The 26,742-nt window shown below is 49.7% G+C and overlaps 1 protein-coding gene across 1 annotated transcript in view; it reads left to right on the top strand.

Annotated features, from left to right (window-relative positions):
* The window catches only part of ZC3H3 (zinc finger CCCH-type containing 3), a 127,903-nt gene extending 102,026 nt beyond the window's left edge, over positions 1-25,877 (top strand). The window contains exons 9-13 of the mRNA XM_064706775.1: positions 2,401-2,532; positions 14,541-14,719; positions 16,268-16,476; positions 24,377-24,451; positions 24,607-25,877. Coding sequence (XP_064562845.1) covers positions 2,401-2,532; positions 14,541-14,719; positions 16,268-16,476; positions 24,377-24,451; positions 24,607-24,638 — 627 coding nt within the window. The 3' untranslated portion in view covers positions 24,639-25,877. The remainder of the gene's footprint in view (positions 1-2,400; positions 2,533-14,540; positions 14,720-16,267; positions 16,477-24,376; positions 24,452-24,606) is intronic.
* The last annotated feature ends 865 nt before the right edge of the window (positions 25,878-26,742 follow it).

The raw sequence follows: 26,742 nt of genomic DNA, 5'->3' as shown, positions 1-26,742 counted from the left end.
GGATCTTGGTTTCATGACAAAACAATTTCTCAGACTTTGTGCACTCCCATGCCTCGGTTTCCTCACTGAAAAGTGGGAATAATCACTATTTTCTATGGGAAAAAACACTGTTTTCTATGGAAAACTGCATGGATTCAGCTGTCACAGCAGTAGGGAGCTTTTCCTCATCCTAGAGCAGCAAACGCTTTGCTCCAAGCAGGGAATGGTCTCCAGGATGGAGGATGGCTTCAGATTGTCACTGAGCTTTGCAGATCCAAACTCCAGTGGTTTCCATCACCCTCTGGTAGTGGAAGAAAGAGCTGGGGGAAGAGGGAAAGCTCTTGTTGTTCTGCCATGGGTAGGAACACCTTTCACTATCCCAGGTTGCTCCAATCTCTATCCAACCTGGCTTTGGGCACTTCCAGGGATGAGGCAGCCACAGCTTCTCTGCGTATTCTGTGCCAGGGCCTCTCAGTTTAAAGAATTTTGCTCCACAGGAGACTCAGGCAGAGCCTCTGGTGAGGAGCACCTGCTGAAGTGACACACAGGGAATTTTTACACAGTGGATCAGAGCCACTGGCACATCCCAACAATAGGGAGAAACCAGAAAATCTTAAGGAAGCGAAGGTTGCGAGAGGCCGGGACTCGAGAAGCCGCCCGCTGCTGTTCCAACAGCTTTTCCCCTTGAGGAACTCGGGAAGAATCAGCATTTTTCTCCCTAATAGAGCTTCAAAACTCAGTTGTGAGCAATTTGGAGGCTCACGTGGAGTTTCGGGTTCATTTAGCTGCTGCCTCCAGAGCTTGTAGAGAGTCAAAGCTGTCGAAGGCGGCCGCAGCGCCCCAGTGCCTTGAATTAATGTTATTGTTATTTGTGTGGACGTGCTGGGGTGCAAACAAGGTTAATTGAAATGAGAGCGCTGCTTCCTCTTGATAATGGCTCGGGCTTGACAGCGAGGAGGAGTTTATTTTTGTCGGAGAGCTGCCTTTATTATCCCTTTTTATTAGAGCTAATTTGGGCTCTATATCAAAAACTACATTAAGGGAATCGTTTACGGTCACACCACCAGCACTGCCAAAGATCGCCCCAGAGCCCTGTCCTTTATGTTAATGTCTGCAGTTAAAAGACAATTAAAAATAAACTCTCCTCTTTTAAAGCACCCTTTGTTTTCTTTCCTCTCGGCCTCCAGCGAGGCAATTTAGTTCAACCCTTAATGTGCCCTTCAGGGATAAGGGATTTTTCCGGATAGCCCCGGCCGTGATTATTGCAGGATTGTAAATATTACTTGGGGATGCTTGAACTGGTGGGACCAGAATGCTGCTGGTGAATGGGGTGATCAATACCACGCCAAGCAGTGAGGAAATTTGGGATGTAGGAGCAGGAGGAGCCGGACCTTTGGGAAGTGCACATTCCAGGTGGCAGCTGCCTGGTCGGGGCGGGAAGCGGGAAGCTGCCGGCGGTTGCTGGTGAGTTAAGGATGCTGAAATATGGCAGCAGGCTGGTAATTTGTTTTTAATGATAACAGCTGGCAGAAGGTGAAGTTTGTGCTTTGAGGACGATGAGGAGAATCCTTGCTCCGTAGGTTTTCCCCGTCGGCTGTAGCGTTGTGGAAAGTTGGGAACGCGGGAGCGCGGGATAAGGGATCTGCTCCATATCCCACTGCTCTCCTTTTCCAATGCTCAGGGCAGGAGCTGCTCTCCTCCTCATTTCACTCCCTCATGGAGCATCCCTGCCTGCCCCAGTGTGCAGGGACAGGCATCACAGCCCTGGGGAATTCCAGGAAAATGCCTTGGAATGATGCACCTCCCCAAAATCCTTGCCGAGGTGCTTTTTCTCCCCTTTCTAGGAACCACCTTTTGGAGCCTTTATCAAACACCCTTCCAGCCAGCTCTGTATCCATGGAAGAGCCAAATGGGAAGCACCCCCAGGATGCTGTTTTGGCCTTTATGATGGCCAAAATTTCCTCTGAGATGTTGGGATTCCCTCTGAGAATTCCCTGTGGGATGTTGCAGCTGGGCTGGATGTGTTCCCTGCGCTGCTGTTCCCATCTCCATCACTGCATCATTCCTTGCAAAAGGTGTTCCCAGAATTTATGACATTTCCCCATCCCTTCCCTCCGCTGTCCAGAGGGAATTTTCTTCCTGGTGGCAGTTTCCAGCTTTTCACCCTCTCTCCAGCATCCTGAAGGATGCTGAGGGAAGCGCCTTCGCTCCCTGCGTATCCAAACACCGGGAACACGTAATACCAGGGAGCTGCCTTGCAGGAGACCAATGGAAGAGCTAAAAACACCTCTGGGATTGGTGGCTGGCAAAAGATTTCTATTTATTTTATGCTTGTCACGCTTTAATTTCAGGTCTGGGGGTTGCAGTGGTTCCAAGTCACGGGTTTAGGGAATTGCTGACGGATTTCTCCTCCTCTTGCAGATGCCGGTGTGTTCCTACTACCTGAAGGGGATCTGCAGCAACAGCAATTGCCCCTACAGCCACGTCTACGTGTCCAGGAAGGCAGAAGTGTGCCAGGATTTCCTCAAAGGATATTGTCCCATGGGAGAAAAGGTAAAGAGGGATTTTTCCCAGCTGTTGTGGGCCAAAGCCAAAGCCATGAGCAGCGTCCTGCACCAGCTATGGCACCACAGGGAAGAGCTGGAAGCTGCTCAGCACCTGGATGTGATGAAGAACAGTCCTGTGCTTTTCCGAAGGGTTTTGGCAAAGTGGTTTGGTTGGGAGAAAAGGGAAAGAAATCAAAGGCTTCAGCTCATCAACATGCTGGTGTTTCCCTGGTAAGAGCCTACATGGGGTGTTCCTGCCATCAGTGTCTGAGCTCAATGCACCTGCCCTGAAAACCCTGCACTGAAACAGATGAAAAATGTAGGAAAATATTTAGGATTCCCTGTTTTACCTAGAAAATCCATAGGTGTTAACAGTTCTTTTCCACTCTGGCTCTGTAATGGGTTAGAACTTGAGCCCTAAATCCTGTGGCTGAGTTTTAGGAGCAGGACCAGCCTTGCTCAGCCAGGTCAGCATCCAGCTGTGCCTGGGGCATTCATGGAGCCACCTCCAGGTCCTGGGGATGGTTTGGATCTGTGCAGTGAAATCCTACACGGACTTCATGTGCACCCTGGGGAGAGTTGCAACCTCATCCATGAGCTTTTGGTACCCAATATAACATGGAAATTGTGGGAGTAGTTTTCCTTGAGCAGGGCTTGGAGCCAGCTGTTCCAAAGGAATTTGGAACACACAGGATCTCACCTTTCTGTGTTGTGGTTAAGGGAGAGGGTTGGCCATGCTGGTGTTCCGTTGGGAATCCAAGTGACTGTCCTGACTCCTCTTTGCTGTTTTCCAAACCCATTGGTAGGGCATTGGTAGGGACAGAGATTTCCAAGATGAAAACCCAATGGTAGGGGATTTCTGCTCATATTTGGACAATTGTGACCAGCAGGAAAGGGGGGAATTCTGCCTGTCTGCCCCAGTCACGTGAGTCCCCACCTGCTGAGCTCGGGATGCAACAGAAGAAGGAAGATGCGGAGCTGCTGGAGTGAGTCCAAATGACGCCATGGAGATGCTCCAAGGGCTGGAGCCCCTCTGCTCTGGAGCCAGGCTGAGAGAGCTGGAAATGTCCAGCCTGGAAGAGGAAAGGCTCTGAGGAGACCTTAGAACCATTTCTAAGGGGCTAAAGGGGCTCCAGGAGAGCTGGAGAGGGACTTTGGACAAGGAGCTGGAGTGCCAGGACTCAGGGAATGGCTTCCCACTGCTGGAGGACAGGGTTAAATGGGATATTGGGAAGAAGTTCTTCCCTGTGAGGGTGGTGAGGCGCTGGCACAGGGTTTCCAGAGGAGTTGTGGGTGCCTTAAAGGGCTCTTCTCCTCCTTTTCTCCATCATGGTAACACTTGTTTGCAGAAGTGCAGCCCAGCAGGAGAAGCCATAGGTGCTTAGATTCCACCAGCGTAGCCACCAACTTGTCCCAGAATCCAAACACAACACTGGATGGAATACTAGGATCATTTAGGCTGGAAAAGAACTCTAAGATCATTGAGCCCAGCTTTGAACCCAGCACTGTCAAGTCCCACTAAACCCCATCTGGTCTTTTCTCCGTCCTTTCCCCCAGGAGAAACCACCAAAGAGCAAAAAACAGTGAAAAAAACCCAAAAGTGAGAGTTTTAAGGAAAGCAGGACATCAGCAGCAGCAGAGGGAAGCTCTAATAAATTAGTCTGGGCCTAATTACTTTTTGTGGCAGTGCGTGGAGGGGGACTTGATGCAGGATAAACATTCCCTCAGAAGGAAAACACAGGCATCCTGCCACCTCCCTCCAGCGCAGCGCCAACCACGCAGGCAGGGTCCCGACAATTATTTTTAAAATATTCCAATTTAAATGAAAATATAAAAGAGATATTTAGAATATTTATTCTATTAGGAAAAGTGCTTACGGCGTCACTTTTGGAATGTCGGGAAAGCATTCTCCTCCAGATGATGGATAGCAGCCTGTAATTATATATGGGGAGAAATTGCTGAGCGGGCCATATTTAACTGGGGAGGAGAAATTCCAGCTTGGGCCATTAAGGGTTAATTTTATTCTCTAAATAATATAAAAAGTGCTGAGTCCGTGCCTTTGCTCCAAGTAGAAAGTCCTCAAATGGACCCCGGAGAGTTTATAATATTCTACTGAATCAAGGAAAAATGTTAACCTTGCTTCATAAAACGATGGCTTGTTAAAGATGCGCAGTCCCTTTTCTTGTGAATTATTTAGGATGGGAGTAAATCTTCCCTCGTTCTGCCTTTCCCTGTCCGAGCAATGTTGGCTTGAAGTACAAAGAGCACGGAATGCGAAGGTGTGAGACTCCGGTGGAGCACCCTGAGTGGATAAACTCCGACAAAGCTGGTCCATAATTAGGAATTTAGGTTGTTTTATGCTGATTTTTGGAACGCTGGGCTCTTCTCCTAGTTACATTTTCCTCTTTGTGCCCTCCCAAACAAACACAATTCCTGATTTTTAGCAGACCTCCATCAAAAGTGTCCATTATTATCCATAATTTATGACATGTCGTTGACAGTGTTGTCTCTTAAGGACTTCTTAGGATGTGTTGCAGGATTCTCAGGATAAGTTGGTCCACCTTTGACCTATTCCATGGACTGTAATTCCAGCTGCTCTTCATACAAATGGCACCAGGACTGACCTGCTCTGGCTTCACCAGCAATTTAGAACTAACTGAGAGAGCTTTAATTTTGCATTCCCAAGTCCTTTTTTCAGGAATGTGGACTGTAGAGGGTCTAAATCCACCCTTGGGGAAAGGGACAGTTCCTGTACAAGACCATGATCACATCCTTCTTAAAGGAAATGTTACTCCCAGTATTAATTAATTGGTCTAAAGTTGGACCTGATGATTTTGGAGAGCTTTTCTAACCTAAATGATTCCAGGATTCTGTTTCCAGAAGGGAGCTGGTGGCAGAGCTAGGACCTTGCTTTCCAGCATTCCTACAAACAGGTTCCTTAATCATGGGCTGGGAAGTTCCTCCACCATTTGTGCTTTCTAAAGGGATCGTCCCTAAACACAACATTATGTGTGTCCCTTAAGGCCATGGAGTGATTTTCATCTTGGAGATCTCTGTCCCAATTTTCCTGGAGCTCCCTGCCCTTGCCTGGCACCCTGACCTGGTCGCGCTGGGAGGTCCCTCTGGGCCTGGCCACCTGCACTGGAGGAAGCCCCAAGAGGGAAGTGGGAAGAGAGGGAGAAATGGGGCCTCTTGCAGGTTCTTCCCAGGGTTTTTTGGAGATGTTTTTGTGAGCTGCTCTACAGTCAGAGCTGCTCTGTGGTTCCACATCCCTCCTCCCACATGGGGCCTTGTGCAGGGGCTTGGAGGAGGAATTCTCTAGGAGAGGGTGGGATGAGGCTGGTGGGTGTGAGGGATGAGGCAGCACCAGTGGGTGAAGTGTCTGTGGTGATGTGACCCCAGAGCAAGGGACAAGCAAGAGGAGACATTGAATGGAGATGCTGTACATGGCTCATCCCTGGAAGTGTCCAAGGCCAGGTTGGACAGGACTTGGAGCAACCAGGGATAGAGAAAAGTGCCCCTGCCTATGCCAGGGAGTTGGAGCAGGATGGGCTTTAAGGATCTTTACAATCCAAACCAAATTTAAAGTCAAACCATGGGCTGGGATCTCTGTGAGGCCGAGCCTGGAGCTGGGAACTCATCCATAGATGGACCCAAGGAGCACCTGCCTTGGGATTTGCTTTTCAGGCACAAGAGATGAAGGAGGAAAGATTTAGATGGGACATTGGGAAGATTTCCTTCCTCTGAGGGTGGTGAGGCCCTGGCAGAGTTTGTCCAGGGAAACTGTGGCTGCCCCATCCCTGAAAGTGTCCAAGACCAGGTTGGACAGGGCTTGGGGCAACCTGGAATACTGGAAGGTGTCCCTGCCCCACAGCAGGGGTTTGGAATGAAATCATTAAGGTCCCTTCCAACTCAAACCACTCAATGATTCCATTGCTGCATCTGGAAAATTGTTTTGTATTAAATAATCTCCTCCCCTCCATGCCCATTAGCGCCAGAGCTGCATTAAATCCCTCTCTCCGGATTGTTTCCATCGCCTGTCTTGGAGCCTGTGGGTAAATTGTTCCCTCATGGGAGCTGTTAAACAGTGAGACACAGTGAGATTAAACAACGAAGCTTCCCTGGAAAGGCACGGGGAGATGGGCTGGAATAAATCATGGATAAGAGGAGAATCTGTTCCCATCCCTCTGGAATCCCAACTGGCACATCCAGCCCTTGGGATGGTGAGGCTTGACATGGGGACCTGCCATGGCATGTGCTGGGACTGCTCATCCCAGCTCATCTTATTCCTGAAATCCATCTTTTTATTGGACCAACAGCTTTCACCAAAGCTCTAATTTCTGCCTTATCTGTGTAAAAAATATGGGACAGGGGCAGCACTGCCTGAGGAAGTGCTGCTTCCTTGGGAAGAATAATTTTCCTCCCCCAGGTGGAGCTTGGTGTTTTTTTGCAGTGGCAGCTGCTGGATTTTGCTGTAGAAAATCAAAATGTGGGGATTTTTTCTCAGCTGAAACCTTGTTCTTGTGTGGTTTTTTGTGTGTTTGGTTGGTTATTTTTTCCTTTTCTGGTGGAAGTTCAACAATTTCCCACCAGAAACGTAATGTTTTGTGTGTCTGATACATTCAGTTTAACACATTTCTTTAGAGAAAGCCACATGAGCTGTGTTACAACAGTAAATATTAAATGTCTGTGGCGTTTTCTCTTAATTATCCAGTAATAGAGAGCAGCAGCCTGGGATCCTTATTTTCCTTAATCTTTTATCATGGAAAGGTGAAGTTCAACTCTGTTCATGCTTTCTGATCTCAGCTGACTTTTCTGGTTCAACCAGCATTTTTCTTTCCTCACACCCATCAGATCTTGGTGTTTCTGAGTCTTTTTTCCCCCTCCTTTGATCCCAGGTTGACTCCCAACCAACTTGGCTTCTCCTTGAGGAACTCTTGAGCAAAAGATTGTCCAGCCCTGGCACAGGCTGACCTGGCAAACTGTGAAATACTCATTCCTGGAGGGATTTAACAGCCCTGTGGAAGTGGCACTTGTGGACATGACTTAGTGGTGGCCTTGGCAGTGCTGGGGGAATGGGATTTTTCAACCTAGACAATTCCCTGATTCTGTAATAATTTGGAAACAGCTGATGGAGAGCTTTGCCTTTGATAGCTCTTTTATAGTCCACTGCAGCTGTATGAAAATCAACGACAAAAGCAACTTAATTTTGTTTATCCTTAATTTTGGCTCCGGCTGACAGATGTTTTCTGGGAGCTTGATTTGGGGTTTTTTTCCCCCATAATGTGTAGCAGAAATCTTCAGTCACCAAACTGATGAGCAAGTGGAATTTTTATTTTAAATAAAGTATATGTAGGATTGGTAATGAGGCTGTTTTTAAGGTCATCAGTAGTGTCCAGGATGGATTTGAGCTGGCTGAAATTTCTCCAGGTTCATCCCATTGGTTTGTTTGGAATATTGAATCCTTGTCCACATCCTCTGGGCAACGAATGCTGCTGATAATAAATGATAAATCCCAGTTGTGGCAATGGGATCTTCCCTTTGGAAGCACTTTGTAGTCTTCAGAAGAGGTTTAAAACTGATCAGGATTCTTCCATGGCCAATCCTATCTTCGTATCTCTATGGAAATCTTGTGGATTTCCAGTTGTATCTCTTGGTTTGTAATGGGATAATGAGGGTTCTTATTGCTCCTTTAATTTAACTGTAACATCTCCAATGGAATTCTGATCTTTACATTAAAGATGGGGCTTATCAGGATGCACTGGAACTGTTTAATAGCCTGGGATTGTTGATAACAGCACCAAGATAAATCCCATGCTGAGATTTCCTCTTTCTTACACTTTAATATCTTTGTAGAAGGAGGTGGGGCACAAAATGTGAAAATTGGGAAGTTTGGGAGAAGAGCAGCCACAGAATCACAGCTCTCAAGTGTGAGTATAGTGATGAGGCAGAGACTTCCTGATTTCAACCTGAACTTCTGTAGAGCTGAACACAAAACCTGGCAATTGGAGTTTTGCTTCTTGTCTGGAATCTCCCCTTGATCTGATCTGTTCTCTGTTGGAAAATCCCCACATCCTGTGAGCAGTGGGTGATTCCCAGGATCACAGAATGGCTCAGGTTGGAAGGGACCACAGTGGGGCATCTGATCCGTGCTCCCTGTTCCAGCAGGGACATCCCAGAGCACATGGATTGTGTCCATAGGGTTCTGGAATATCCCCAGTGAGGGGGACTCCACACCCTCTCTGATGTCAGGGTCAATCTCTGATTTTCAGGGCTTGGTCACTGCACAGGGAATAAGTTCTGCATCATGTCCAGGTGGAATTTCCTGGGATCAGTTCCTGCCTTTTCCTCTTGTGCTGTTGCTGGGCCCCCAGAGCAGAGCCTGGTCCATGCTCTGAGCCCTCCCTGCAGACAGGGACAGACAGGGATGAGGTCCCCTCTCAGCTGTGTCTCCTCTCGAGGCTGAACAGCCCCAGCTCCCTCAGCCTTTCCCTATCAGGGATGCTCCAGTCCCTTCATCATCCTCGTTGTCCTCCTCTGGACCTGCTGCAGGAGTTCCATGTCTCCAGCACTGGACAGAGCACTCCAGATATGCCACATCTGTGCTGAGGAGAGGGGCAGCATCACCTTCCTCAACTTGCTCTTCCTAAAGCACCCCAGGATCCCATTGGTGGTGCCCTGAGCCACCTGGAACCAGGCATGTGGTGGAGCCCCATGATTCCTGATGGAAATGACACCGTTGGGAATGTCCAGTGGGTGTCTGCCTCTCTCCACACCCAGCAGTGAAGATTTGGGGTTGGGAATTACCATTGATGGGTAGACCATGTGAAAGTGGCTCTGTTGTGGCTTTAGTGTGGGATGGATGGGATTGTGGAGGTCCCTGATGGAAATGGGGTTCCTCAAAGCAGTGCAGGGGATGCTTGAATTCCATAGGCATTGCCACTAAAGGATGAATGCCGGGTTCAGAATTCACCTTCTGGATGTGCAAAAAGTCGATGACTCAATTTCCAGTGGAAACCAGTGACAAATGGTGGCCCTCAAGGGTCTGTACTGGGACCAGTGCTAATTAATGGCTTCGTTAATGACATAATGGGATTGGGTGCCCCCTTGGCGAGTTTTCAGATGACACCAAGTGGGTGTTGCTGTTGTTCCACAGAATCCTGGGATCGCAGACTGCTTTGGGTTGGGAGTCACCTTAAAGACCATCCAGTTCCCATCCCACCCCCTGCCATGAGCAGGGATTCCCTCCCATCTCCTTTGCTGCCTCTTAAATATGATTTTCCCAATGATTTTCAAAACACCATCCTGGTCTTGCTCCAGCTCCAGAGGTATTTTAGCTCAAATGTTTTATTTCCTGAAAATACCAGGTGAGAAGGTTTATGGATATGCAGTGGATCCTGGAGAGCTTTTAGATCCCAAATTCCTCTGATCATTTGGAGATGATCATCAAGAGTCATCCCTTCACTACAGGCATTTTGCTGGGCAAACTGTTTTGCGGGCAGAAACTTGTTTTGGAGCAAATTCCTTCGGATAACCACATCGGTTAAATTTCTCCATCATTATTCCAGTCGGGATGATGTTCGGATGTACTGTCCTCCAGGTTTTAATGACAGGGAGCCAGGATATTTTGTTTTAAAGGCTGTTTCCATCTGCACCCAATTATAAAAAAGCAATCGGAAAAAAGCCATTTACTGGCTGTCACTTCGGAGCGGCGTCAAAACAGCTCCAGCACCTCCAGCCATCACTTCTCAACAACCACTTAGAAGGACATTAAAACAGCCTGACATCCATCCAGTCCATTAATCCCACTGCTTGGCCATGGGGATACCTGGAATAGCTTTGGCAAAAGCTGCGTGGATGCTCAAGAGGGCTTTAAAAAATGGGAAACACTGGAGTTGAGGCAGTTGAGTTTTGGGGATTTCAATGCTCCCCTTCCCCTGAAGGTCTGGTTGGTGGGATTTGTGTCTGTCGTGATGGATAGAGGGATGGACTAGATCCCAAGGAGACGGGAAGAGTGCTTCAGCACTTTGTCATCTCAGAATCACTGAATATTCTGAGTTGGAAGGGACCCACAAGGATCATCAAAGTCCAGTCCTTGTCACCTGCTGTCCCACAGCACTGGGAAAGGAGCAGGGGGTGAGATTAAGCCTGGAGATACTTGAGAAGTTCAACCTGGCCAAACTGCTGCCCAGGAGCCAGGAATGGGAGGCTGGGTGGGATCTCTCCTCCCCACCCCATGCGGTCAGTGGGTTGGTTGTTGGTTGGCCCAGTGACCCAACTTCACCTTCCTCCCACCCTCCATCCTCTCCTGCCAAGCTTATTCATGGAAAATGTTCATTAACATCATTCCCAAGACTGGGCCAGGACTTTCCACCAGTTGTTGCCTCCTCCTTTGCCAGCTTCATGCTAAAGAAGGCTTGGCCCTGCAAACCTCCTCATCCCTGTCTCACTCCTGGAGCACGTTGGGCCCCGTTGGACCATTTAAGGCCTTGTGGATCCTTGACAGCACCTGGAATTTCACCCAAAGCTGCCCTGGCAGCCAAGGAGGAGTCCTGGATATGAGATCTGCCAGCTGGGCACCATCCCAACCTGGGCACGGTTGCTGGACAGGCTGTGGGGGGAACCCCACAGCGGGGAGACTGGGATTGGGACATGCCCATGGGGATGTTGGCATGGAGCCGGAGTGGGGTGAGATTCCTCCCTGCGGCTTTTTAGGGATTCTCTGGGGTTTTCTCATCTCTCTGGTGGAAGGGACCAGAGTTTTTTTCCCTTTTTATGGCCCAACCTGTGGCCTGGCGGGGGTCCCGGGGGGGTATAATTAGCCACCCCAACAGGTGTCAGGGATCAGATGACCCCAGCACCACCCCACAGCCCCGCTCGGCTTCACCCCAGCTGACGCGTGGCCGGCAGCAAAATTCCCTGTGGAAACCCGGCCCCGGCACGTCGGATCTGGCAGGAGCAGGAGAGCTACTGTAAATAAACAGAAGGGGCTTTTCCAGCCTCCAGAGGCAATTCCAGCCTCACCATCCCAGCTGTGGGACAGCGAGGATGGACGGGGTGTTGCGGAGGAAGGGCCGGAGCGCTGGGAACGGTGTGGAAAAGCCATTAGAAACCCGAGCTGGGGACGCGGCCCCGGGATTAGTCGCACACGGTTTGTTTTCTTTATTAAGTATCTTTTTACCATGGAGCCAATAAACATGGGCTGCTCCAAGGATTCACTTGGAGGCTGGGGCTGGGTGGAGCACTGGGGAGGTGGCACATCCCGATCCCGGTGCCCAGTCGGGATGATGGCACTGTCCCACCCCGTAATTGGTGCCCTGCTGGGAAGGAACAGCCACACTTCTTGGCCTTTTCCCAAAATAGCCTAATTCCTCGATGTAGCAGTGATGCATCCATGTGGCTTTTTGAGGTCAGGGCTGTTTTTTTCCTGCTCTTCTCCTTTCCAAGTCAATTTTGTGCTGGAAACCCCTTTACAGAAGAGGATTTCACATCCTTTTCAGGGATCATGCAGGGCAGAGACAGAATTTGGACTTGATGATCCCTGGGAGTTCCCTTCAACTCAGAATATTCTGTGATTCCAGGAACTGTGGATGGTCAGACCAGGACCTGGCACCAAGGCCCATCCCACAATCTTGTGCTCCACTGGGATTGTCCCTTCCAGGTGGGCTTGGAAGGTCTGCCCATACATTCATCCCAGTCTTCAGTCCCTTATGGGCTGTTCCTTTATTTTTTTCTGTTCCCTAATTTTGTCCCATTTATTTTCAAAGAACTTATCGGGTTGAGGGATTTGTTTTTCTGCTTGCTAATATTTTGGGAGAAATTCCTGTGTTTGAATTCCTGTCTGGTCGCTGTCTTTTCCAAATGTTTCTCTTCGGTCCAGAATGTATCCTGTCTGCAGGTAAAATGAGAAAATGAAGAAAATACCTTGTGGAATGAGAAAATGAAGGGAATATCTTGTGGAGCCAGACAGAGAGAGTTGGGAATGTCCAACCTGAGACAAGAAGGTTCCAGGGAGACCTTAGAGGCTCTCCCAGTGTCTAAAGGGTCTCCAAGAGAGCTGGAGAGGGACTTTGGACAAGGAATAGAGTACCAGGAAAAAGAGGAATGGCTTCCCACTGCCAGAGGGCCGGGTTAGATGGGATATTGGGAAGAAATCCTTCCCTGTGAGGGTGATGAGGCCCTGGCACAGGTTGCCCTGAGAAACCATGGTTGTCTCATCTCTGGAAGTGTCTAAGGCCAGGTTGAACAGGGTTGGGAGCAACCTGGGATATTGGAAGGTGTTCCTGCCCATGGCAGGGGGTTGGAATGAGATGATTTATATGTCCCTTCCAACCCAGAGCATTCCATGTTCTTATGAAACACAGGATTTGGGAGTAATGGCAAAGCACTGTTCAGACCTGACTTTACTTCCAGGTTGGTTGTAGAGTTACTTCCCATTCCAGCTGCTTGAAACAGGAGGTGCAAAATCATAGGAATGGGAATTTTAAACGGCTTTTTAATGGAAAAGCAGCACTTTCACTGAGCTGTCCCCCCCATTGAGCCCATATCCGTGTGTCCATGTGGATCCCAGCCCTCCTGCTGCTCAGCACCATCCCCAACCTCCAGCACATGAGCTCCTTGCTCCGCCGCCGACTTCAGCACTCAGCCCTGGGGAATGGAGCTGCCAAATCCTTCTGCTTTTCCAGCAGGGAGCTCGGCAGGGATCCTGCTTAATCCCAAAGGTCAGCACGGGGAGCTGCTCCTGCGTCCCCAAAGTAAAGTTGCATTAAAAGGGCAGGAACTGACCTCCATCCCCCATTGTTGGCAGGATGGATTTTTATAAGCAGGGCAGAATTGTGGTGCTGAAACCCTCCCTGTGTTTCTTTCCCCATGGATTTATCTTGTTTTTCCCAAAATTTGGGTGGCTGTTGCCTGGAGGAATAGGATGCATGGGCATCTGAGTGTGTGAGGGCCCACATTTCTCCTGGAGAAGGTGTACAAGGGAATGGATGTTGGAGTTGGGAATTTTGTTTGTGCCATGTGTGTTGAGTTGTCTCTCCATGGATGTCACAATGTGTCATGCAAAAGCCAAACTGGTTGGGATGGCGTATCCTGGGTGGGAATGGGTCCATATGGGACTAAGAGGGGTCCAGGACTTGCTCCCACCTTTCATCCCTTGGGATATGCTGGGATGAGCTCTCTGGATTGCTGGGAACAGAGGTTATAGAGAAGCTGTTCTTTTTCCTTCATTCCCAAGAACTCAGATAGAAATCCCAGCTGAAGGCATCTCCTCTTCCCTGCCTGCCTCTCTTCCTGCCTTTCCCATTGCCAAAAAGTGCCATTTCTCAGCAGAAAACCTTGTGGGGAAGCTCTGGGACACCGATGTCACCTTGTCCCCACCAGAACCACTGGTGGCTGCTGGGAGCTGCCAAAATCTGGAGTTGGGAGTGCAGGAGCATTTTTAGGGATGAACATCTCAATGCTGTTGTTTTAACAGCCCCATTCCGTGGGCACACGGAGCTTCCTGGGATGGGAGAGCATCAAGCAAGCCTTGGGAAGAGCATATTGAGCTCCAGCCCTCTTCCATCTTCCTCAGAAGGCTGGTCCGGGCAGCAATCCCAAAATAACTCCTAAAAGGATTTTGTTCTGGCTGTTCCCTGCTCTTTCCCAAGTTCCAAGCATGTCTGGGACAACAAAACCCTGTGTCGTCTCCAAAATCAGCTTCTCCGGCCCAAATAATCTCCTTGGGACTTCTCCAGGGGTAAATCACTGCTGTTAAGGCTTTGGTGGTTTGAATCCATAAAATCAAGCACTTGGAAAACCGTGAGCAGATGTGAAATGTACCAGACTAGAATATTATTTTTAGTAGTAATTTTTCTTGGAATATTGTTTTGATACGGAGAAGGAAACGCCAACACATCCCTCTCTCCCTTTAGCAAGGTGTTGGTGCCACCTGAAGGAGCTCAGCTGTGGATTTCTGTGCTCCCACAGGGTTTTCCCTGCCTTTTCCAACTCTGCTTCCTCTTTCCTTGGCAGTGCAAGAAGAAGCACACGCTGGTTTGTCCCGACTTTGCCAAGAAGGGCATCTGCCCCAAGGGTGCCCGGTGCAAACTCCTGCACCCCCAGAAGAGACGTCACCCACAGCAGGTTGGAGGTGATGGAGACCACAACAACCCCCCTTCCAAGTGGAGACGGATCCAGGAGGCATCAGGCAGGTAGGACAGAGCTAGTTTTGCTTCATTTAACAGTTTTCTTCCCAACCTGCTCCAGATTTTTCCTCTTCCAGGCGTGTTATGTCTGTATCCTGGTTTATTTTAAGATGTGTTGGTGTGGGTAACTGGGGTGTTTCCTGATGGAGCCACCTCTGGGATGGGCAGTGTCCATACTTGAGGAAGAGGTGATGGAGAGAAAAGAGTGGATTCACCCTTAGGAATGTGCCATCCAGGTACCTTCAGGTACCTTCAAGGTTTTTGTAGACCTTCCTCTTGGAGATGGAGGAGTCCTGATGGAGATTCCACTGCTGAAAGTGGGTCCAGGTTATCCACAGTTATGTGGGAAACTGGAAAACATCATCCATTTTCCTTACATCCATGTTGGAGAGCAGAGCTGAGCCCTCTCCATGGCATGGAGGGGCTGGAGAATCAGAAATTAGGATGGACATGGAACATGGAGATAAGAGGCTTTGGAAAAGTTTGATGCTGGACTGAGCCCTTGGTTAATCCTTGGAAGCTCTCTGAGCTCTCCCTGATGTTTTTGGGTGCCAGGATGGAGCCACAGGCTGATGATGGATGTGTCCATCCTCATCCTCACAGGATTTTCCGGAGCTTGGCACACCCTCTGCCCTCACTCTCAAGTCCTGCATGCAGGACAGCAACATCCCAATGGAATTTAAACTAAAGCCAAATGGAAATTTGGCTTTAAAAAGCCAAAATCTCCAATCCTGCTCAGTGGGAGAAGGAAGGATGGATTTGGGTGTGTGGCTTCTCCATGGCTTTTTGCAGCGGGAGGTGGGAGTGAAGGTGGGATGGAAAGGGAGGGACCTGGGAGCTTTGCCAGGCTGGTCCATGCTTCTGGAATCCTCCATGGTCTGGGCCTGGGCCTCATCCTGGCCCTGCCTTGTAAGGTAGCAGAGGGGGACGAGCAGCTCGGCGGGTTCTCCGAACTTATCCCTGGTGACAGAAGAGCCTTGGAATGACACCCAGCTCACGTTCCCGGTGTGAACGAGGTGTAAAATAGCTCCTTGCTCTTTTTAGGGAAGGAGGAATGAGTGCAGGCCTGCCTGGTTGGGAGGCTCCTGGCGTCCTCCGCTGGGAAGGGAGCACGCCCCAGCTTGGAAGCTGCTCCAGAGGGTTTTTTTTTCCTTTATTGGCACCGTCATGGGAGATGTCAAAGGAGCTGGAGTGTCAAGTTAGCTTGGAAGAGAGTGGCAGGGCTGGGAATGAGCCAAGCCCAGCAGGACACCTCCAAGCCATCCCAGCTCCCCACGCCTTCCATCTCCCCTTCCCTCTGCTCGATCACAAAGAGGAGCCCAGCATTTCCACAAGAATCTGAGGAGCTGGGAACCTTGCAGGGAAGTGCAGGTCAGGGAATCCAGGTGGGGAGGGAGAAACTCCAGCTGAATCTGCTGGCTCCAGGGAAATCAGGGATACAGCATGGCCTTGGATGGAGACCTGGGAGCTCCAAGCCTCTTCCGTTGCCTATGATGTCCTGTCCAGCGTTGCCAAGTGTTTTACTTTTCCTTATTATTTTTCCCATTCCTGCAGGAATGATCCAGCTCAACTCCAGGATGACGGGGAAATTCCTGGACCCTCCAGTGCAGAGCAAGAGGTGAAGTTTTGGAAAGAGGAGGAGCCCAAGCCAAGCAGCTGCCTGCAGAAGCTGCCATCCTTCATCTCCCTCCGATCCCCGGAATCTCCAGGTTCCCTGGGCTGTAAGGAGGAGAGGGATGAGGATGAGCCAGAGGATGAACCAGGTAGGAATCACATCCTCTCCTTGGAGCTGCTCTGGTTTTCCAAGAAAAAAAAGTTATTCTCTGCTGTTCTCCATGGTTTTTTATGGGATCCATGTTCTTTGTGAGTCACCAAACCAGTTAAGGCTGGGAGTCCAGACTGGGATGGCAGTTATCATTCCCATCATTCCCATTATTCCCAAAATGGTGTGTCAGGACTTGGTCCCCTTATTTTATCAACTCCTTCCTTATCCTGTAAATTATCCAGTGATGAACCCGGTCTCATTTCCATGATAGAATCACATCACTGCCCTATGGAGAAGGTGTTTAGTGGGATGTAAGGATACTCTGCCTCTGGAGGACCTGTGGACCATCCATCACACCTGTTTCCCAGTAGGAAATAGCTTGGAAGTTTTCCAATAAAAACATTCCAGTGGGAGGTGGGGTGGAGTGTTTGCAGGTTGGAAATTTGAAGGAAGAGCTGTTCGTCTGGGATTATCTACTTTGGAAGTCAGTAAAATTTTTGGGATATACGGTTTAGGATGAGGAGAACTTTTTAGGAATTCTGACACATGAGAGCAAGCACCTTCTGCTTCTCCAGTGTTCTCCTTGGTTCCTCCTCTTTCAGCTCTTCCATGGGAAAATCCCTAAAGGGATGGGATTTTGAGGTACTCCAAGGATGCACCCCCAGGAGCAGAGGTGATGGAGATGGTGAGGTCGGAATTGTGCCTGATTCTTCCCATCTCTGAGTGGGAGGGTTTTGGTTGGATGATGCTCCACATTTCCCTTTTCCTCTCCCATCCTTCCCCAGAGGGATGCGCACCCTCATCTCCAGAACACCATCCAGGAATGGGCTCAAAAATCACAATTTTTTATGGGAGTAAAGATGAAATTCCCGTTGTCAGCTCTGCTGGCACAAGATTTGGTTCAGCGTGAGCCTTTCCCATCTTTGATCCCTGCTTTCCATGCAGCCAGAGCAGGATCCCACTGGGATAAGGGATGAATTCCATTGCAAAAGCCAGGCTGAAGCATTTACAGGATCATCCATAAGGATCTGTGAGGCTGTGCCTGGCTCAGCCACTTCAAGCCAGGGAGGGCTGAGATGCCTTAACACTGTCGGAAAGAGAATTCCCAGGATTAGCAACATATTCCCCAAGTCACAGACGAGCGCTGGACACAGTGAGGGGACCATTCCAGCTGGGAATGTTCCTCTCCACAACACAGAATGAAACACTCAACTTCCCTTTCCAGGGATTTCTTCTCCCCTTCTTCCTTTTCTTTGGCCCTGGTTCAACTCCTTCTTGATCTCGGGAAGTGTTCCCAAAGAAGTGATTTAACCGGGATTTTTGTCTCCATGATGAAGTTGGAACAATTAATTCATGGACAGGAAGACTGTTGAAATGCCTTGGAATACACTTGGCAGCTGGGAGTAACTCATGAGCGAGGGCATCCTTTTCCTCTTAATTCTAGTGTGTGCATCCAAGGGAGGATGAGTTCCAGGTGTTTTGGGTGGGAGGATGAGGAGGAGGAGCTGGTTCATTTGGGAATGTCATCAGGAAGGCTGGGTGAAGCTGGCATCTACGAGGTCAGGGCACTCATCCCTCTGTGCTCCTTTGCCCAGGGAGCTTCATGGAATTGGGAAAGCAGATGCTGGAGGATCCATGGGAAAGGAAAACCAGGCAGGAATTGCAGATGGCTGTAAAATTATCTGATGATGAAGCAATTTCCCTGCCAAAGCGATGACGTGCTGAGTCAGGACATGAGAATGTTGATCCATGGGTTTGCCCATCCTTGGGTCTCATCCTAATTCCAGCACCTGGGAACCCCCAAATCCAATGGGATAAGAGGAGCCCTGGCCGCCATTCCTAGAGAACATGGGATTGATGCTTCTAAAGGACCAAATGCTTTGAGGTGGCCACGTCACTTGGACTGGACTCCATGACCCTTGTGGATCCCTTCCAATATTCCTGTATTCTTTCGGAATATTTGGTGGTCCTGAGGTTGAGTTTGGAGCTCAGGAGGTGGTCGGGATGAGTCCATGTGTAGCTCTTTTCCTCTAGGAAATAGCTGGAGTCTGAGGTGGGATTTGGGGGTGGGATCTGGAGAGCTGTGCCAGCGATAATGTTGGATTTGTGCTTGTGAAGCCTGAAGTTGGCACACAAATTATTGGGATGGTAAATAAGGAGGAGGACAGGTTGTCATTAAGGAATGAGATGAATTCCTTGGTTAAACAGTCACAATTGGAGAAAATGCCCTTTTAATCCTGGGAAATGCAAGAGGAATGAGGAAAAACACGGGAGGGGCAGGGAGGGAGTTTGGAGATGACCTTTAAGGACCAGCATGGGCAACAGCATGAGCTTGCATGGTCTCAGTGGGAGTCTGGGTTCAGGATATAGGGAAAGGGGACTGGAAAGGAGGGATGTGCTCTGTGTGTATGGAGCAGAGCCACTGTCGTGTTTCCAACCCTCCAGAGGAGCCTGGAAATCGAGGTTGGAAGAGTGATTTGTTGACAAGGTGGTGATTGGATAAAGGTTGATATCGGACGTCTTTTCCAATCTAAATGATTCTGGGATTCTGTAATTTGAGGGCACTGGTGCTTTCCAAGCATCTTCCAAAAAGCCAATCCATGCAGCATGGGGCCAGCCAACTGCTCCCATCCGAGCATCCCAAATGGGAAGAGTGGGTTTGGTGGCATCCCATCCTTCACCTTGTGTTATCCACCCAGGAGCATGGAGCCAGAGGGAGAAGAGGCTTCCCTGCCCCTCCGACTCCTCTTTTCCAGGTAATGGGCTTTTCCATATTTCACCTTCCAGTTAAATCGCCTGTGCTGGAGCCTAACTGGCCTCCCCGCGCTAATTGCACCAATGCAAACCATTCCAATCGAGTGCTAATTTAATTAGAAAGCACCCATTTTAGTTAATTTGTTCGAGAAGATCACTGCAAACTCCTGGAGAGAACAGATGTTCCCCTCTCCCCCGATGAACATTCCGGGCTTTGTAAATGGCTCCGCTCAGCCTTGTTTAGGAGAGAAAAGAGGATTTTATAGCCGCAAACGACCCTTTCTGTAAACATTTTACAGCTCTCTGCACGTTTGAGTGACGATAAACCCCGAGCAGCTCGGCGGGCTGCAAATTTGGGACCATACGGCCGTCATTTTATTGTCATATTTCACGGTCGTAACGTTAATGGAAGATGCTCGCTCCAGTCTTTTTTAACGGCTCCGCTGAGCACGCTCAACCGCCTCAGCTTCCGAGGAATTCGGGGAGGTGCGGCGGCGGCTTCTGGGTTTGTTTACGGCTTCTACTTGTGGAGGGATAAGTTTGGGAATTTTGTGGATTTTCGCCTCTTTTTTCGCCGTGTTTGAGAGGACCCCAACACGGAAGTGCCGCTTTCGTCGCCGCCTTGGTGGCAGGGCTTGATCCAACCATTCCCAGCTCCAGGAATGTGAGAATTAGAGAATATCCCAGTTTAGAAGGGACTGTCAAGTCCAGCTCCTCGTCCTGCACAGGACAACCCCAGTTTAATTTAGGAGATGTTCAGTGCTGCCAGTCTCCTTATGGATGTGGCCTTGGGTCCCATGGGATCTTCATCGCCTTCAGCATCTCCCTCGGTGCTTTTTCTGCCAGCAAATCTTTGCTCCAGAACTTTTTTTGGTAACCAGGTGAGGCAGCCGAACCTTTGATCAGTGGCAGAAGATACCCTGGAGCTTTCCATGAAGCATCTGCATGGTTGGGGATGGAGGGCTTGGACACAAGGGGATTGTCCTGGGATAACAGGAGCTGGCATCACTGTAGGCGTTGACCCCAGCAGGTCTTGGTGCAGTTTGTTCCTCTTGGGAGGAAGCAATGGGGATAAAATGCAGATAATAGATTTCTCTTTGTGGCGGTAAACATCTCCAGGGTGCTGAGGCCTTGACACAGGTTTTCCAGAGAAGTTGTGAATGCCTCATCCCTGGAAGTGTTCAAGGCCAGTTTGGATGAGGCTTGGCAACCCAGAGTAGTGGAAAATATCCCTGCCCATGGGAATTGGTCCTTAAGGTCCCTTCCAATACAAACCATTTTAGGATTCCATGAAAAAAATGGGCAAAAAATCAATATGGAAGAAAAATATTTCAGTCCTGGAAAAGGAATGAGATAGGTTCTAAATTGGACACTTTGCAATGAGGAAATTAAATCACGGTGAAGTTTCTGACTTTGGGAGCTACTCAGGGCCATCAGGACATGAGGAGATCCAAACCCAGCCTCCAGCAGCACCTGAGTCATCTGTGGCACCCCAAAGGCTGAAGGTATCCCAACCCCAAATGGAGATGGGGATCACACAATCAGTAAAGTTGGAAAAGACCTGGAAGGATGGAAGATGGAAGGATCACAGAATCATTAAGGTTGGAAAAGACCTCCAAGATCATCAAGTCCAAGTTGTGACCAATCCTTACCTTGTCACCAGACCAGAGCCCTGAGTGCCACATCCAGGAACAGGGATTCCAAACCTCCCTGGACAGCCACTTCCAATACCTGACAGCCCTTTCCATGAAGAAATTTGATGGATCCGTGTTGTCCTGCTTGAGGGATGGTTGCATTTAGACTCAGTTTTTAGGGTCTCATCCACCTGTGGCAGAAAGTTGGGGTGGAAGAGCAGCAGGATGAGTTTCTAGTGCAGGTTGTCACCACATGGATTCAGTGCAGGATGGAGCCAAGGAGATCCAACTCTCCCCATATTCTTTTTCCGAATGAAAAACCGTTTGTGGAAAATTTTGGGATGCTGCCCTTGCTGCTGGACTTTACACCCCATCTTTAGTTGCCAAGTTTTATTTAATAAATAAAATTTTAAAATATTATAAATAAATAAATAAATAAGGCATCTCCCAGCTCAAGTTTCTCCAGGAGACTTTGGCAGTGAAAGGAAAAGACCCTTCCAAGGCACATTCAGCCTCTGGACTCCCCTAAGTTGTCCTGGAAAGGGTTAAGGAATATTTTTCTTCTAGGAATAAGTAGGGAAAGTGTGTTTGGAGGGAATTTCTCCTCATGGTGTTAAACCTTGAGCATCCAGCAGGGAAATTCTGGGGATGCATCTCGGTGCTCTGAACACTCCTGGAGGAAAATGCAGGACAGGATGAAACCCTTTGGTGGCATCAGGAGAACGACGGAGACCAAACATTCCATCAGGTCAGAGGTTGTTGAGGAAGGAAAACCAACAAAATTCCACCTTTTCTCCTGCTGGATGGTAAAGTTTGGAAAGCTGCAAGGGAGTTGTCTTTCCCTGCATCTCGCTGATTTGGGGTTTGGGAATCTTCACTCCAGCTGCCTTCCACCTCCCCACCTTGCAGAGAAACCCAGCTTTTAATCCCTCATGGATCAGGAATGATGAGCAGGGAGAGGATTTGGGCCCCAGGCCCAGACTCACCTCCTTTCACCCTTCATCCGAGAGGATTCCCCACCTTGAAATCCCTTTCAGTCCCTCTCGGATCAGCATCTGGATGAAACAAATTTGGTTTTAACTTCCCTGTTGGATGCAGCTGGAGCCTCTCAGCTCCGGCTGGGGGAAAAACAGGTTTTATTGAAAAATCTAATGGTGCCACCTGAAGTGTGATTTACTGCACTGTCCACTCCTCAGACTTGATAATATATTTCTATTAGATTTCCTCCTTTCCCCTCTTTTTTCCCGGAGAAGAGTGGCAAGTTTCTCCGTCTGCCTGACACCTTCTTAGGCTTAGGCAAAATAAATGTTGATTTCCATCAGGAGGAAGAGCGCTGGAAGTCCTAATTCTCCGACGAGCCTGACAAGCTCAGCGAAAACCGCCTGGGTTTCGATGGAAAACTTGTGATCCAGGCCTCGGTTCCTCTCCTTCGGAAGCTGTTCAATCTCTGGAATGAAAAAGGGGTTGCCTTCGCTAACTAGAAATTATATACCTGGTTCCTTGGAAGATGGATTGCGCTGCTCCCGGAATGCCGGGAAAGGCAGCGCGGGGGGAGAGAGTGAAGGAGCTGGAGATGCGACCCAAGATTGATCACGCCATTTGCAGGATCTCCCAAGCACAAAACTGGAAAAATATCTTTTCCTTTGCCAGGGTTGAGGGGAGTGACACCCGTGTTTGGTCCAGGTTTTCCCTCCCGGGGGTTTTCTGGGGATGAGGTGTTAACTCCTGGGCTGTGCCATCCTTCCTCCATCTCCTTCCATCCAAGGGGACAAACAGAACCAATTTAGCCCTTTCATGACCTATTTTGGGTTTATTTTCTCATTCCCACCTTGATTTTTTGAGGAATTTGTTGGAAATCAAGCATGGATGCTTTGGAAGTATCTTGGCCCTGTGTGCTCTGTACAAAAGTCAGGAAGTTAATTGTGGTCAATTTAAAAATCACCTTTTTCCTTCTTCTCCCAAAGAAATAAATCCATATTTCTACTTCTGTAATCACGCCTGCTTTAAGCTGCCTCATGGATATCAGCTAAGGAACTTTGCCCTGGCTCATCCAAAGGGAATTCAGCTCTTCCCACCATTCCTATTGATAACTCACACCATGGGGCAGGAATGTGGAGTTGCTGATTTTGACCCCTTGAGGTGACAACCAGCAGCTCTGGACCCTCATTCCAGCAACCAGGCTGGGATTTGCAGATCCAGGTGGAAAAGCCACCTGGCTGGATGCCAAAGGGAAAAATTGGGAGGGTGGGGAGGCAAAGGTGTTTTGCTCCATGTCACCATTCCCAAATCCCAGCCGGATTCGGCTGCGTTGCCGGTGAGGAATATCCAGATCCGCCGTGTCTGCCGTGCATCCCGCTGATGTATGGGAGTTATACTAAGGGTGGAAAGGTGCTAAATGAGCCCTCTTTATTTTCCATAAATTAACTCCAGAGCGATGAATCACTGCCAGCTCGGCTTCGACTCCCAGCAAGTTTGTTTATCCAAGTTGGAAAGCGAAGGAAAACTCTTGGAGACTCCCCATGGTTGGGTCCTCACCTGTCCTGCCTCCCCTGCCCTAAAAACTTTCTCCTTTGGGCTCTCAAGGCTGCTTGAAGGTGTCCTTGGTCCCTCATCCAGGCTGGGTTCATCATCTGGGAAGTGCCATGCAGAATTTTGCAGGAATATGGGCATCTGGAGGGGGTTTGGGCTGGATTCCCTCCATCTTCTCCCTGACCTTCTCCACCTCCATTAATCCCAAGTGAAGGGGAACTTTTCCCACTAAACCTGTGGGTCCTTTTTCTTCTGGGAAACCTCCACTTCTTTCCATCCTCATTCATCTTGGTGGCCAAGTGGCCACCACTTTCCTTCTCACCCATCACTCTGGTACGTGGAGCCCCATAAACACCTCTCCAAAGCCTTTGGAGAGGGAAAATAGGAGAACCTGCAGAAAGGTACTCACAACGTTGTGGTTGAAATGGAGAAGGATTTCACTCTGTCCACCTTGGTCCCTGGAACAATGCTGGACTTGTCGTACAAGGAGGTCACCTCCCAGAGGCACTTCATGGTGTTTTGGCTCTCCATGATTATCCAGAACCCTCTTTGGAGGAAGAGTCATGTTCCAGCAAGAAGAAGACATCACCTGGAGCATCCTAAATGGATGCTGAGAATGCTTGGTGGGATGGCTGCTGGTGCTCAGCTCTTTCCAGCTCCATCCCAGCACCAAAGCAGGTCCTGATGTTCACCACTGGGAAGGTTTGGATCCTTTTCAATTCTCTTTTTCACCCATAACTTGTGAATTTTGCAGCAGATTTGCTGCTCCATGGTGGGAAGTGACCTCTGAGTGCCACTTGCAGGGAGCTGAGGATGCTCAGGGATTTGGGGAATGAGCCACTTCCATCCTTGACATGGCCAAGGGGGATGTGAAGCAGAAGAGGAACTTAGGACACTCCTACACCTGCATTCCAAGGGATTCCCATGGTGACCTGAGCCAACCTCAGTGACTTTCTCCTCTTTTCCTCCTTTCCTTCCCAGGCAACACCAAAAGGAGGAGAATGTTCCCCAGGGCATCCCTGCAGGATTCCGAGAGCTCCCTTGTGGGTGGCAGAGGTGAGTCCAGTGGGTGCTGCCAGGGTGGAGAACCACCCACATTCCCGGTTTCCCAGTGCTTTAACCCCCTCCCATGGCCAGGCAAGGAGAAGCCTGGGAATATCCAGCTGTGTTCTCCCCTTTCCCGCCATCACCATTCCCTTCCCTCCCTCCAGGCAAACGGCTGCAGATCAAGCCCCGGCTGTGAGTTCCATCCCAATCCTGTGGCAGCCGACCAGCTCAGGAAGTGGAGAGCCAGGGAACAAACCTGGCACCTACCTCAGGATGCCATGTCCAGGCATGGCACCCCCCTCCTCCTCCTCCTCCTCCTCCTCCTCCTGCTTTTCCGGGATGTCACTGGGACACGGAGCCGTGCGGCAGCGTGGGAATGCGCCGCTCGTTCCTGCGGGGGAGCAGCTTTGTTTGGAATCTTTGAATTGACCAATAAATGACCTTTTCAGATGGTTTGTTGAAGGCAAGTCCTGCCACCTCCTTGGATGCTTGTGGGGCTGGGAAGAGCTTCCCATCCTCATCCATCCTCCGGTGCTGTCCCAGCCACAAGGACAGGATACGGGAACCTGGAGTGGTTTAATGCCATCAGGTGACATTCCCACATCCAGATCAGGACATATTAGGGACAAGTCACTGTGCTGGGATGTAATGGGTGTAAAGCCCCCACAGCCCTGATCCCACCACTCCAAGAGCCCATCCTACTCCATCCCCTTGCTTTTGGGAGGTTTCCTGGAGCTGAGAGCATCCCTCATGGAAGTGTGTTGGGAGTGGTGCTGAGATCACAATCTCAATTTTGGGGTCTCCCTGAATTGCACCCGACCCCCTCCTCTCCCTATCCCAGCAGGGGTTTGTGCTCCATTGGGAATGCCAAGCAGCTCTCCAGGGTTTGGGGGTTTTTGGGGACTCTCCAAATCCAAGCAGGAACAGAGCGAAGGAATACTGGAACAATGAGGTTTTGCATCCATAGGTACAATTCCCAAGGGATTTTGGGGTGGCAGGTGCTGTTACCCCACACAGATGTGATTTGCGGGATTTGCTCATCCACAGCCCCTCAGGCAAAATCCTGTGGGGAAAAGGAATCAGGGAACTGGGAAGGACTGGGGCTCCCTTCAGGATCCAGATGTGATCAGAGATAAGGTAGGAAATGCCAATGGGGGGTGGCTTCACCCCCCAAACAGGTCCCCACAGGGGGGTTCCCTTCACCAAGTGACCCCCATGGAGGGGTTTTGTCACCATCCCAAATCCACAACATCCCCCAGGCACTGGAGGACCAGCAGATCCTCACCCTGGGATGTCACTTGTGCCCCAGGGTGTGTCCAACGAGTTGATTTTTAATAAAAGCGTCGTGGTTTTTGTTGATATGAAAATGTCTTTTGTTAACTCCTGTGTTTTGATATGTAAATAAAAGAATTCCCTCCCCTGGGATGGAAAAGCCTCCCTGTGGCTTTCCTCTTTTTTCAGCATGAACATCCCATCAAATACCCATCTGAATCCAGTGGAGGAGTCACTCTGATCCCTAAATCCTTGGGTTTTTTTAATTATTAAAACTTTTCACCCAGAAACTATGATTCTTCATGTGGCGGTATACTAAAAAAACTCAAATAAATTCCCTAAAAACCACTCTGGAGGAGACGGTGCTGTTGTGAATCCTCAGGGATGTCCAGCGGTGGCCGGGAGCTTTGGTTTTCCCTGGATCCCTAACGAGGATAATCCTCGTGCTGCACTAATTAAAGGAGGCAATGAGCAGCGGTGGCTCCGCCACCCACCGGCACCGCTGCTCCCTTCCCGGCGAGGATCGGAATTTCCAGCCGGCTGTCGTTAAAGCTCTGCTTGGGGGTGATTAATTTCCAAGCAGGGATAAACGCGGCCCCTGGAGAGGTGTCACTGAACTCCGGTGGGTTCCCCCTCTTGTCTCCAGCATCCTCAATTCCTCGGCAGTGGGTTCCAATGGGATTTATCCCTCCTCGCTGCGAAGCCGGGGGTGCGCTCTTGGGCTCGGGGACCCGCCAAGGACATTCCCTGGGGAGTGCCACGACTGGGAGGTTGGCACAGGGTGGAGTTTCTGGAGGGCTCCATAAACATTTCCCGGAAAATCCTTCCCGCGGCGGGTGCTGCTGGCAGCGCTCTTGGTCCCCTGCCGGGGAAGCAGGTGCCGGGCGAACGTCACCCACCGGGATCAGTTTTCTGCCTGTCATCGGGGTGGCTGTTCCCTGCCCTCCTCCTTCTCCACCTTCTCCTCCTCAGCCTCATCCTCATCCTCCTCTCGATGTGATTTCCCCACTCCACCCCAAAATTCCTGA

This window comes from Zonotrichia leucophrys, chromosome 2 (assembly GCF_028769735.1).
Source record: "Zonotrichia leucophrys gambelii isolate GWCS_2022_RI chromosome 2, RI_Zleu_2.0, whole genome shotgun sequence".
Classification (NCBI taxonomy): Eukaryota; Metazoa; Chordata; class Aves; order Passeriformes; family Passerellidae; genus Zonotrichia; species Zonotrichia leucophrys.
Note: the sequence above shows the minus strand (reverse complement) of the source record. Positions and strands in the feature narration are given on the sequence as shown.